The sequence below is a fragment of the Hippopotamus amphibius genome, chromosome 2 (genome assembly GCF_030028045.1).
Source record: "Hippopotamus amphibius kiboko isolate mHipAmp2 chromosome 2, mHipAmp2.hap2, whole genome shotgun sequence".
In the NCBI taxonomy this organism is placed as follows: domain Eukaryota; kingdom Metazoa; phylum Chordata; class Mammalia; order Artiodactyla; family Hippopotamidae; genus Hippopotamus; species Hippopotamus amphibius.
The window spans coordinates 191568383-191582598 of NC_080187.1; the positions used below are offsets into that span (position 1 = coordinate 191568383).

Sequence of the window (14216 nt, forward strand, 5' to 3'; positions counted from 1 at the left end):
GGAGTGTAACTGTTTTACAATGTTGTCTTAGTTTCTGCAATACAACAGACTGAATCAGCTATATTTATACATATACCGCCATACCCCCTCCCTCCCACGACTCCCTCCCTCCCTCCCTATCCCACCCCTCTAGGTCGCCACCAAGCATCAAGTTGATCTCCCTGTGCTCTGCAGCAGCTTCCCACTGGCCATCCATTTTGCATTTGGTAGTGTGTATGTGTCAATGCTACTCTCTGATTTCGTCCCACTTTCCCCTTCCCCCACTACGTCCTCAAGTCCGCTCTCTACGTCTTCATATTTACTTCTATGGTTTTAATATCAGTGTTATACTAACCTTATAAAATGAGTTGGAAATGTTAAAATGAATACACAAACAAATAGCTGATAATATATACCCTTAAAGTGATGTGATGAAAACGGAACCTCATCTTTGTGATCTTCCTCCACTAAACCCATGAGAAAAATATCAAATTCCAAGAGGGTCTTCCTTCCTACAAAATGCTTGAGTAGTATTTCTCAAACTGTCAAGGTCATCAAAAACAAGGAAAGTAAGGAGGAACCTAAGGAAAAATGACTTCTAAATGGAAGGAGGTATTCTGGTGTGATCCCAGTACAGAAAAAGGACATGAGGTAAAAAACTAAGGACATCTCAAACTATGGATGTTAACAATAATTCATCAATATTAGTTCATTAGTTGTAGCAAAGATACTATGCTGTTGTAAGATGTTAACAGGGAAAAATGGGTGCACAGTACAGGGGAATTCTTTGTACTATATTAATTTTTCTGTAAATCTAAAAATGTTCTAAAAAACTAGTCTTTCTAAAAAAAGAAAAACGAGTATCTGAATTAACATATTTTTCCAATTTTTCAGTTTCAGATGATTCCAAATGAACTGTTAAAAAATGTTTATATATATATACACACATACATATATATGTATATTGTGTGTATCATACATACACATATACAGAGAGAGAGAAAGGATGAAAAAAAATTAGGGTTTTTTTAACATTACAAAAAGAGCTCCTGGCAATATACTACATATTTATCAATATATACAACTTTTGTATGTGTAATGTATATAGTGTAAATATGTCTATGTGTGTAGATCACCAACTTAAACCACTTCTATTTATATAGAAATGTAAGACATAAATATAATTATATAAGAAATAGAAAACATATTGCAATGCATCTTCCTGTGCTGTAAGACATGGTGAATAACTTTCAGCAGTTAACAAATTATGCATCCCTAACTTCTTTCCTTGCTGAACGCTGACCACTGAAATAGCACATCATGTACTCCTGGAGGGAGCCAAGTCAGAGAGCAGAGAAAGTGCTTGCGAAAATAATTTTCTCTTCTTTTCCAAAAGGGAAAAGTCAGCAATAGTGACCAGTCCCATATTAGGCTCACTAGAAGCCCTGTGGAGCTTGGTTCCCCTCAATCCAAATAAACTGTAGTCCCTTATGAAGCCTGCTGAGAAGACCAAGGGAAAAGGCATTCCACTTGTTAAATGTTTATTATTTGAGCTTCGCAGCCAACTACAATAAGGGAGAGGGGAAGCTGTCTGCAGGCTGCATGCAGATTCAGCTACTCGAATTCCATGAACGAGAAATACAACACTGAGGCTAAACCCTTAAAGTTTACTAGGCAGTAGCTTGAGGGGGGTGGTAGTCAGGAGTAAAGACTTGGAGCCGCGAATATTTGGGTCAGTGATTTGAAAGCAGCTCAAGTCAACAAAGAACTAAAATTCTCAACACTGGGAAAGCGCTGCTTCCTTTTGTTCTAAGAACCACAACCAGCAGAGGAAAGGTACAAATCTAATCTCTCCTATATCTCCTCTCACTTTGAACTAATAATAAATATTTTTACTTTTTCCTCAAAGCTGAATTCTTAGCCATTAAAGCACTGGTGGGAGGGATGACTATAAGCTAACTTTTCTCCGCTTACCCTGCACTTCACTGAACATCTCCTTACTGAGCCTCAGTGACTACCCATCTGCTTTAGTTATTTCCCACTTTCTTGATTGTACGCAGCTGGCATTCCTTGTGGTACAAAAGCAATGTGATGTCTCAAATTTATCGTCTATAGGAACGTGCTTTAAATTACTGTAGGATTTGGATTAAGAGTACTAATTAAATAGAAAGGGCGAAGAAGTAAATATATTTTAGTAAACATCATAATGGAGTAAGTCTACTTGAAAAGATAAACTTATACATATACACATGTATTATTTACCCGATTACCAGGCTAATTAAAGTAATAGTTGGAGAGAAATCTTTTTTGGCAGGAACTAAATCTTTAATCCTCTAAAAATATATATACATATATGTATGTATATAAGAATGAAGTTTAAGACAAACAGGTTTAACTGTCATGCAAATATGAACCAACAGATTCACATGACAGCCTGTTTCGGGTTTAAGTACTGGTTCTGCTGCTAAGGGTCTGTCTTCTTGGGCTAAGGAGTTCAGCTCTTTGAGCTCTGGTTTTCCCAACTCTAAAATGATAAAATGGATCCCATGTTTTCCCCAAGATTTAAATGAGGATCAAGAGCTTTTTATAAAATATGTGTCCAAACAAAAGTTGGTTAATATAAAATCTGATCGATGGTCTATTTTAACCAAGCATCTCTTAATAATAGTAACAGCTACCACAGATTAAGTGCCTAATATGTGCCAGAACTTATCACATGAGGCCCTTTATATTCATTCTCTTTTCATCTTTGTTTTAATCCCCAAGGGATATGCTATAATCTACCTGATAGAAAAAGCCTGATAAGAAAAACAGGCTCAGAAAAGTCAAGAAACTTGCCCAAGGTCATAAAGTGAATAATAAAAGGCAAAACTATGATTCAAAACAAATCTGGATCTAAAGACCATGCTCTTTCCACTAGCCCCTTAGAATTAATCTGGCATTAACAGGAAATGAGGCATTCACAGCGGTAAATTTCCAGATGACTACATTTTAACTTTAAATTTTTATGTAAATCTGTTTAAAGCGCATGCATCCTCTTTTTGCTTTAATTAACTAACCAAAGCTGAAGGCCTTCTTCAACAACTCAGGATCATGACTGCGGACATTCTGATGTGGATGGACATTCTGATGCGGGTCAGAACAGGCCCAGACGTACAAAGCTGCTCGCCCTGGTGCTCGGCAGCTCCGGCACTGTGCGTTCCTGCAGTTCTCTCCTTGCTGAGGCTGAGCTGGCTGGCTGGAGCCCTGGCAGCACCTCGCCCCACTCCCTGACCCAGGTACTCTGTGGTCAGTTAGGAAATCAGGTAACTCATGGGGTACCAACAAATCTAAGTCGATGCGGCCCTGGGATAGGAGCCCCAAGGGGGCTCCTAGTAAATACATCACATAATCTAGGTCTGCTATTTGCTTCTTGGCTTCTTTCTAGATTGTAGCTGTGATCTGCTGCGATGAGAGTCCCTAAAGACTGACCTCCAGATAAATGGAACCTTACTCAGCTAATGTGACATCCTGTCCCACAGCATCACCTGATTTAGATGTTAATTTACTGCATCCCATCTTACTGTTTTGAAAACAGAATCACAGCACTAAAATACATAAGTTTGAAAACTTATTGTGGAACAAACTTTTCAGGAGATTTATATATTTGTATTTAGGTGCATGGTACCTGAAACACAACAGGTGGTAAACACTTTCACTAACGATGCCAAACAGTCTTAATCTATAAACCAGATGGTGGTGCTTTCATTCAAGAATGCATTCAAGGGGAACTTCCCTGGCAGTCCAGTGGTTGGGACCCCGCACTTCCACTGCAGGGGGCGAGGGTTCGATCCCTGGTTGGGGAACTAAGAGCTCGCACGCCACACAGTGCAGCCAAAAGATTAATTTTTTAAAAATGCATTCAAGAAAGGCTTTCCTTAGCCTGAATACAATCTCTTCCATCTTTCGTCTTTATCCCGGGCCAGCAGAAGAAACAAATAAATGCCCCCTTGTACGTCAAGCATTACATTTAGCACACAGCACTGAGTTGCTTACAAGCGTGCCTCCTTCTCCCCATCGGACAAAATATAAACTCCCTGTGGCAGAGTCTGTCTCATCTTCTGTACTCTACTCCCAGAGGCTTGCATAGCCCCTTCCAAATAGCAATTGCTTCAACACATACACCCTTTCCTTCGTTCACCTTTTAAGTGTTTAATGGTACCTAAATGTGCTGCCTCTTCTACCATGACCACTCCCTCCCCTGTTGGTCCCTATAAGGGACAATGAAGCACTCCCTTCCATGAGATTGCTAAAAATATCTGTGTTAAGCAGTGTTAAAAGATCTGCGTGAAGTGTAAAAGACAGAATCCCTATTTTAAAACTAAGGCCACAGTAAGGTTCCTAGGGAAAACTAATGCTTAGTTTCTCAAATACCATTGATAAATCCCTGCTTCCAACACACAGTGTTAACATAATAAAAACAATATGGCCTGCCTTAACAATAAAACAGACACTCATTTAAGTCGCAGAATTTAACTTACATATTTAAATCATTTTTACCTTATTAAAACTGAGGTGCCCTACTGCTGTTGAGACAGTACAATATCATCACTTGAGGTTTTTGTTGATTTTAATTTCAGATATTGACACTTCATTAGAAATTACTAAAATGCACTGTCCTGCACTCAAGAACCCCTTTTATGATGCACCATCAATATTAATTGAATTCTTCTATGGTAAAGTATTTTCTCGATACCTCTTAACTTTGGATTTTTTCCAGTTGACTTTCTTAATACCCAAATCCACATACGATTCAGTGAGTTCTATATTTAATTCTCCTTCTGAGTCACTTGGAAGTATTCCTAGTTTTGCAGCAGATTCATAGAGAGAAATTTCATCTTTTAGTTCTTTTAGTTCTTCCTAAAATACAAAATTATTGCAAGTTATATTCATTATTTTTTATGAGAAGGAATCAGTCATTTTATTCTTCAAAATTCATTTTAATAATCAACTGAAGGCAGAAATGCTTCTTCAAACACATTTTTGGCAAACATTAAAAATATAAAGGCAGCACATGTCAGGTTTTCAAGTAAGATGAATGAACGAATGAATAAATGAATGAGAAAACAAATGTAAACAGCTTCTCTCACGCCTCCCTCACTTACGTTTTGTCCTCCACAAAAAGCCTCCCTTGAGCTGAGAAGCTGGTGGCAGCGCAAGCTGGCTTACTAGCATAGAGACTGGTTTGCCAAGAAAGTGTTGTACTTTAGTCTGCCAGTGGTGAAACGGCAAAAAGTACCTCTTTCCAGTGGAGGTAATACTGGAATTTTTCCTCCAATGGAAAACGTAAGTGGTGCTGGAAGAGGATGTGAGAGAATGGCTGCTAACTTGTAGGTTTCCCACACCTGTAGATAAACTTATCTCCAGAGACGAAAGGATATGCCAATGGGAAGGAAGGGGGGCCCCGGCTGTGCAGTTGGACAGATCTGGGCCTGACTACCCAGCTGTGTGGGTTAGGTTGTGAACAACTCCCATGGACTGGACTGGAGACGGTCCAGCCACGTTTTTTATAAGGAGAAAGCCAAGGTTCAGAAAGGTGATGTAACCACTGCCTAATGCAGTTACCCAAGGAGTCTCTTTCAAGTGGCAACACTCACTTGCAAAGCCTTGTTCATGTTTTCACTCATAGCATGTGCCTTTTGTGCCTGCTGCAGCTGGAGCTGGAGCTGAGCCACCTCCTGCACTGAACCTATGGGAGAAAGAATCACAGGACACACCAGATGTAAAGGGACAAAGTGCCTGTGACGCACAGAAAAACCTGAATCCACTGAGGCTACAGAAGGTGGAGTTCTGCTTTACTGCCTTTTAACTACCTTTTTAGGAGCACAAAGGTATGGCCAGTGGGACCCAGAAGGCATAAGTCTGGTGCAGACATTTCCAAGATTTAGTATGGCTCCCCAGAAGTCCTTGGGAAGCTGAAGACACAGGCTACTGTGATCTTGCCATGAATCAAATCAGCCACGTCTACAGACCTTAACACTCCACAAGTCCTTTAATAGGAGCAGAACATTCCAGCTCACAGAAAGCCAAAGCAAAAATTCTTTGGAACCCATTTCTACCCTCTAATAAGGAAACTACATCTTACTGCCTTGAGCTTCTTTCTGAATTCTTTTATTTCCACCCCCCCCCCCACCTCCACATGTAAAAGAAGCATATTAGTACTGTACTTTTGAGACTCTGGTAACTTAATATTTTAAATGGTTAAAAGGTTCCCATTTAAAAAGGACTTTATTGGGTTTCCTCAAAAGAAAATGAGCATCTGGAAAATGGTTAAGCAAAGTAATGATGGCATATTATGCAACAAAAGAAAATCATATTTTCTAAGTCTTTAATGGCAAGGGAAAAGGCTCAGTAAGTAATGCCATGTGAAACAAAAGGATACAAAACTGAACAGAGCGGTGGGACCTAAATGGAATACAATGCACATTTTGCCCCCACCAAAACACACACACACACACACACACACACACAGACTTTTCAGCTTTTGAATAACCCACTCTTACATACACTGTACCAAGTCTGAATTGACTTCATATGCCGAAGTCTGACTTCCGTACATCAGTTGATGAATAACCAATGAGCTATTTTCAGTGTGAGCTGTTCACCAGCAAACCAGGTAGTTTTGTCCGTAGAGTAGTGTTTGTATAAACATTTGATTATTTTATTCCATTTTACTCTCATATCATTTTATTAAATAAGAAATAAAAAGTACTACTGAAACTGACAGGAAGTGTATCTCTCAAACTTAATACCATGGAGCCCATAGTAGAAATCTTAAACATGACAGAAATGTAACTCATGGGCCTCCACTGACCAGGTAAGCGGCTATTCCACTGTGAGAAGAAAAGAAAAATTAAGGAAGTATTGCAAAAGGATAGAACTATATGATCAAAGATCGAGTCTAAAAAGCAAAATATAGTGGGATTTCATAACCATTTTTAGCTTTCAGGTATAGAACCTATCTTATATATTTTATTGTTCAATTTTTGCACATTCAGCTTTGATTTATTTCAAAATACACTATGTACAGAAGCAGGGAACTGTCTATATGTGTGTGTTCGTTTCACTTGAAGGAGATACATTTAAACATTAATAACAATTATCTCTGGGTATTAGGATTACTGGCTATTTTTATTTTCTACCTCATACTTGTCTGGGTTTTCCAAATTGTCTAATGAAAATACACCACACCTTTATACATATATACCAGTAACAATGTTAAAAAAGTGTTGTCACCAGTGATCTTTTCTGTGTTTTCTAGATTGTTATAGTAACTCATGGATCCTACTCTGTTCTCTCCACGTATTCTACTAGCCTTCTGGGGAGCCACCGCCCACACAGACACCCACCTGAGTGCAACAAGTTGGCACACTGCTTCTGACTCTCCTCCAGGCTTCTCGTCAATCTGTTAATGATCTCAGTCTTTTCTAATTTGCTTGCTTCTTGATTCCTTTCCAGTTGTTTAACCTGATCTTTCAAATGACAGCAAATATCTTCCTAAATAGAAAAAGTGTCCAAGAAGTCATTTTCATGCTCAGTTATTAAAACTAACAATTATGATCTTACATGTTTGGATTTTAAGTCAAATATAAAATCATCACCTGGCAGGACTGCCTCTTTTACAAGGTCAAGTGCACAGGACTGGGAGTCAGAAGAACACACTTACACAATCAAGTCAACTTCTCAGTCTTTTTTCTTTCGTAATTATGCTAATAAAGTTTGAGTTTGAATTTGATGACTTCTAAAGTCTCTCTCTGCTCTATATTCACAAGACAGTTATTCTAAAATTAGATTTTATTCAAGCCAAAGGAAATGTATTACGTCCCTATTTGCATTTTACAGTCTCAGTATAATTGTATGCGTACATTTTTAGGCAGCCCACTTTGAACCATGGAATTTGTATCCCAAGTCAGTAAGGATACAGACAAACACATGGAAACTCACTCTATTCTGAACAGCCAAAAGCTCATTCTGTTCTGAACAGCCAAAAATTTTATCTCTCCCTCTTCTGAACTTCTTTTAAACTTGATGTTTCTCTCATGTTTTTCTTTCTACCTTTTACATGTCTTATTTCTCTTAAGAGTCTCTTTGAAGGTGCCTATGCAGTATCTTAGACATAGTGAGTGCTACAAAAAACACTTGAAAAATGACAAAGAAAAACAGACAAGATAAATGTGTGAGTGTATGTAATTACATGGAGACATATAGAAAATCTAGAGCATGTATATAATATATTCAAATGTCTACAAAGCGAAAATGTGTTTGGAACTAATGAGCCACAGGGTTCCCAATCACAGATAGAAGAAATCATCACCTCTCATTCCAAAAGGGCTACACAGGCTGAATTCCAGGCAAGTAGCAGAGCATGTGAGAGGCAGAGAAGTAAATTAAGGTAATTGGCTGAAGTTACCTGAAAAAGCCTGAACAAAGTAACTAGTAAGAGGAATATCAAGAAAGGACTTTGAAGCAGAGGGAAGGCATTTGGGGCCTCATTGATAGCATAATATAAAGCCCAATAATGCCTTAAGGATACAAATAGAAACTACACCTCATAAGGATACTAACAGTCTCCTTAAGCAGAGGAAAGGGACTCGAGGTCTCCTCTTTTAGCTTAAAAATTCATGTGAATTTTGTATTCTATTTCATAATGTAGCTGTGTTTGCTTTAAAGTTTTTCTACCAAATTTTTGAGCAAAATGAAGCTTCTGGAAACTGGTCCATGTTTATTCAACAGTGCAAACCTCTTGGCACACTGCTGCTGATTCCCAGGCCAGCTTGAAAAGCTTGGTTCTAAAGCACCAAAGTAACATGGCAAACACAACGAATGAGCTAATATTCATGACAGTGAATGTGTGTGTAAGAAGAGGTGGGGAGACAACTAACATTTATGTGCCAGGGAGGTCACAATAGCTTTTACAAGAGACTGAGAACTGGCCAAAAACAGTTCAAAAAAAGGTAGTTACAAAAACCCTTGTAAAGAAGAGGTAGACCATGGCAATAATCTGACTATATGCAACAAGCAATTAAGAGCTCCCTGCTTGCCTAGTGGTTAGGATTCTGAGCTTTCAATGCGGTGGGCTGGGTTCAATCCCTGGTCAAGGAATTAAGATCCCCTCAAGTCACACGGCCAGGGGAGGGGGAGAAAAATGTTTCTTAGGCAACGATCAATTAAGCCATGTTGTTTCTTGTTGACAAGTTCAGGGAAAAAGATTATACTCATTAAACTATGTGATTTAAATACTAAGAAACAAAACAAATGGTTCCATCTTCTCCATGATTAGCTTGAGTGAGAACAACTCAGTTCAAGACTGAGAGAGGCAGACGTCTTTTAAGACTGAGACAATTGTGATAAAGAGATAATAGCTGAATCCACAAAAGCAAATAGAATTGAACAGATTTGTAGTGCAAACACAAAAAAATGAGGATTAGGCTACACACACAGAGAGATCTGTGGGAGTCTCTTAGCCAAGAGGAAGTGTTTAAATACATATAACATTTTTTAAAAGGTTAGAAAATTGATCAGGTGAAAGTCATAGTAGAAACCAAAGTCCAGACTTCACCAAAAGCTGAAGATTTCAAGAAGACCAAAATGAAAAGAGGTTTTAAACTATTGAGGAGATAATCAGAGATCTTAACGTGTATCAGGAGGAAGTATTATAGAAGGCTGTTTGGACAGATAACCAGAGATCTTAGAATATGACACTTCTATGAATGGGAGAGACAGGAGACAGTGTGGAGGAGAGAGCCTAGGAGATAGTTTGCTATTAGAGTTCTGTCAGTGAAGGAACACTATGAGCTGCAAGAAGCTCATTTCTCCTCCTCTTCTCTGTCATACTAAAAAGCCCAAGAGGAGCTCAACCAAAGTAAAAAAGAACTGCTATACGTTGAGGGTGTGTACAATCCTTTCTACAAGTAAAGCTGATGAGTTAAGAAAAACATTAAATTAATAATATAATTTTACAAGCCATGTATTTCTCAAAATATACTAGTTACACAGAAATTCAAAAAAACACAGTTATATGACGGATTGCTACTCCTCCCATCACACGGAATTAGGTAGTCCCTGTGTTGAGTTTTGTTTTCAAAATATAATTAAATCTACATAAAACTTCTCTACATCCTGATGTTTAGCTGTTATCAGCTGAACAAAGGAAATAATATGATTCATTTACAATTATTGTCCTTTCCCTGCAAGAACAAGTTTTTCACAAAGCAGTGACTTTCAACTTTTTGCAAGGGGAGGTATGAACCTCTTGGAAAATCTGAATAAGCTCATGGGTCTTCTCAAAAAAACTGCATATACTGACACCCAAGAGAAAATTGTACCCACAGTTTCAGAGGATTCATCAACTCCCCACAGCCTAGTCATGGACTGCCTTAGGAGATGCCAGGTTAAGAATCTCTGTCACTAGCAAAATTTAACAATGTGCGAACATCTACTCCACTAACACTATCACATACATAGGTACACAGTTGTGTGTGACTACATGAGAACCACTCAAAACCCAGACATGAGCAAACTTATTCAAGTTCAACTGCTAAATCACTCAGTTGTTTTCTTGCTACTCCTCTTCAAGAGTTGTTTTATTCTTCTTTGTAACCTGCTGAGTGGAGTGGAGCAGGAAAAGCCTTATCTAAAAGGGGAATACTTTGCTCCTCTTCAATAACTTTTATAAAGAAAAAGAGGGGACTTCCTAGGTGGCACAGTGGTAAAGAATCCGCCTGCCAATGCAGGGGACATGGGTTCGAGCCCTGCCCTGGGAAGATTCCACATGCCACGGAGCAACTAAGCCTGTGCGCCACAACTATTGAGCCTGTGCTCTAGAGCCCGTGAGCCACAACTACTGAGCCCATGTGCAGCAACTACTGAAGCTCATGCGCCTAGGGCCCGTGCTTCACAACAAGAGAAGCCACTACAATGAGGAGCCTGCACACCACAATGAAGAGTAGCCCCTGCTCGCAGCAACGAAAGAAAGCCCGTGTGCAGCAACGAAGACCCAATGCAGCCAATAAATAAATAAAATAAATAAATAAATTTTAAAAAAAAGAAAAAGAAAAAGAGGGCGAGGGACACTATGTATGTATGGTTACCAGTTTTTATAAGAAAATCTAAATCAACCATCTCACACCTTTTTCTGATAACAGGCAGCCACCTCCCTAGCTAGGCTGATCTTCACAGCACCTTTCCAGTCAGGAATCTCAATTTGGATTATGAGATAATATGAATTGACTTTTTATTAAAAACGCTGCTGAGCCAACTGACAGCAAATTGACAGCACAAAAGGGAAACCAGAAGAAATATTCCCAGAAAGAAAAAACCCTAGGCACTTTGGAATCACCACTTTGCAAAGCAGTTATAAAACTATATGCAGAAGCTAACATCAGTGCTATGCTCTGCTCCATTTAAAAAAAAAGAGAAAAGAAAAGAAAAATCACTCACAGAATGTAACAGTGGAAAAGACCTTAATACCTTCAATGTATGGTGCAGAGGTCTGAAGCCCAGTCAGCACAGAATTAAGACTGTTCTGTGTTCTAGTGTAGGGTTCTTCTATTGAGAGGTTGGGGGAGGTGAGAAAAGAGAATGGAGCAGGCACAGGTGGTGAACACACTAGGAACTGCTCCCAGCCTGCCCGTGGGTAATTGTGCCCAAGTCAGCAGAATGAAGAGATCCTAACCCAGCATGGGAAAGCCACCAGATTCCACCCCTCTCATCATCTAAGGAGGCACCACTCTCCTTGATCAACTTTCATACTGCTACCCAAACACAGCCAAGCTTCATAAAACCATATCTCAAATTCCATTTGTTTAAATATTATGTAAAGTAGACTTTAGTAATTTGCCATAGTCTTCATCTTTCCCCACCCCTATATATCTTTCACACATCAAATTCATGATATTTTGCTACATTAAAATAAAAAAAACCTATGTAGGAGAATAAATCTAATAAAAACTCATAAACACATATAAAAGTAAAATAAAATGAAATGGTATACAATTATTATTGCCAATAATGCAATCTTATATAGCTCTACCTAAATCATGGAAAAATTTACAGTCACCTGTATAAATAAGAAAGGACAACCCAAATCAGTATGAATTTTAAGTGTGGTGGGATGTTCCAGACCCTCACATCTTATTATTCTTCTCTTCTTGGGTTCAATTAATTCTGAAATTACATTGAGAAAAATGATCTCTGGAATTTTATTCATTCAGCTGATTCCCTGGGGTTCTGGAGCACAAGCAAACCCACCACCTGACTCACCCTCTGCTAACCACATGCTATTCCCTTTGGGGCAAAAATAAAATAAAAACTGTGAAATATGCTCGAGTTTCATATCTAAATGATTTTTAGATCAGAATCTCTTCCCTATCTTTTACACTATTCTCAAAATTAACTCTTTTCCCAGGAACAATCTCTAGACAATCTTTATTGACAGGCCAATAACCAAACCCTGGGAGACCCAAGAAAGGCTTTCTCCTCCTTAAGCTCCCAGGACAACCTCTCAAGTCCAGGCCAGCGCCCAGAACACTCTTCCTTTCGGTCTGGATGTTTCTAGGACATATGAACAATGTGCATAAACGCTCCACAAATGAAGAACCAGTAATGTGTTAGGACTCAGAGAGTACTAACCGTCCTATAAGAGGAAGGGTTTCCAAAAGCACGCCTTCAGGGCATGTTCACGGATAAAACTCTTCAGGCTTTTAAATTTTATTCATACTCGAACACCTACTACAAACATCCAGCCTTTCTACATGATAAACTGCAAAAGGTCCGTTCTACAAAATAACCAGCTTTACTTGTTTATAACAGTTGCTCGTTTGCAATCATCCCAACCTGTTCCTTAAGTGCAGTCACTGTAGCATCCAACTTCCTCTGCAAGGACAGCACTTGCTCTTCATACTTCTTCGTGAGGCCCATGACAATGCTCTCGTGCTGCTGCCTCGCGCGCTGAAGTGACTCCGAATGATGCAGGTCCAGCAGCTGCTGCTTCAGGCTGTCCAGAGCCACTTCAGCAGTCCTGGACTTCTTAATCATCTAGTAAGATACACACAGGATACCTATGTTTACAGTGTTTTGACTCTGTGCTCTCTTTATGAATTTTAACTCTAGAAGTCAACCACGCGTAATGAAATTCGAGTAGAGAATAAAGGGTCTCTCCCCACGGTGACTCTAGTTCCTTAAGACTTCCCTAGCTGGGACCCACCAGGCCCATGGTTGCTGGAAACACTATTCACGGAGAAAAACAATCTGTGGTTGTTCAAGGAGAGTGAAAGAGGATTTTGTGCAATATGATGGCAACACGGGTACCAGGCAAGGAATCTGCTGCTTCCATACCGGTCCCGGTACTGTTTGCATCGCTCTGTGCTCCAGGTGCAGGGGGAAATCCAATTGTTAGGTCATAGAAAAACGACAGCTCTTTCTTGAAAGACTGATGAAACCTGTCAGTAGTCACCTACTAAAAAGAAAGTTTTGAAAACTGTACAGCTGTTACAAAATAATTGTCACAGGTTGAATAATGGGTCCCAAAAGATGCCCATGTCCTAATCCCTGAAACCCGTGAATATGTTATGTTACATGGCCAGGGGAAATTAAGGTTGTGACCGAACTAAAGTTGCTAATCAGGCGACCTTACAACAAGGAGACTGTCCTGGCTTACCAGGGTGGACCCAATGTACCCAGAAGGGTCCTTAAATGAGGAAAACTGAGGCAGAAAAGCCAGAACCAGTAACTTCTGGCTCTGAAGATGGAAATGGGCCATACACCAAGGAATGCAGGTGGCCTCCAAAAACGGGAAAAGGCAAAAAGAAAAAAAAAATGGATCCTCCCCTAGAGCCTCCAGAAAGCAACACAGCACTACTGACACCTTGATTTTAGCCCAATGAGATCAACGTCAAATTTCTGACCTTCTGCCTGAAAGGTAATAAATTTGTGCTGCTTTAAGCCACTAAGTTTGTGATGATCTGTTACAGCAGCAATAGAAAACTAATATACTTGGTAATTCTGTTGCTTTAATTTATGCTACTTTATTTTTTATTTTTATTTTATTTATTTATTTTTTTGGTGCCAAAACCTGGGAACGAATACTTTATCTTTTATAAATGCAATTTCTAACTCATCAAAAGATTACCAAAAGATTATGTAGATTACAACATAAAAGCAATTTAACTCTTTTAATGTATCATTTTTCAAAAAGTTTA

At 39.1% G+C, this 14216-nt stretch overlaps 1 protein-coding gene across 9 annotated transcripts in view; it reads right to left on the minus strand.

Annotated features, from left to right (window-relative positions):
• Positions 1-14216, minus strand: part of CEP152 (centrosomal protein 152) — a 91228-nt gene that overhangs the window by 54724 nt on the left and 22288 nt on the right. For all 9 annotated transcript variants that reach the window (XM_057724530.1, XM_057724535.1, XM_057724533.1 and 6 more), the window contains 4 exons: positions 12853-13053; positions 7368-7515; positions 5616-5707; positions 4715-4878 (listed from right to left, as the gene is read on the minus strand). In XM_057724530.1, the coding sequence (XP_057580513.1) occupies positions 4715-4878; positions 5616-5707; positions 7368-7515; positions 12853-13053 (605 nt within the window). The remainder of the gene's footprint in view (positions 1-4714; positions 4879-5615; positions 5708-7367; positions 7516-12852; positions 13054-14216) is intronic.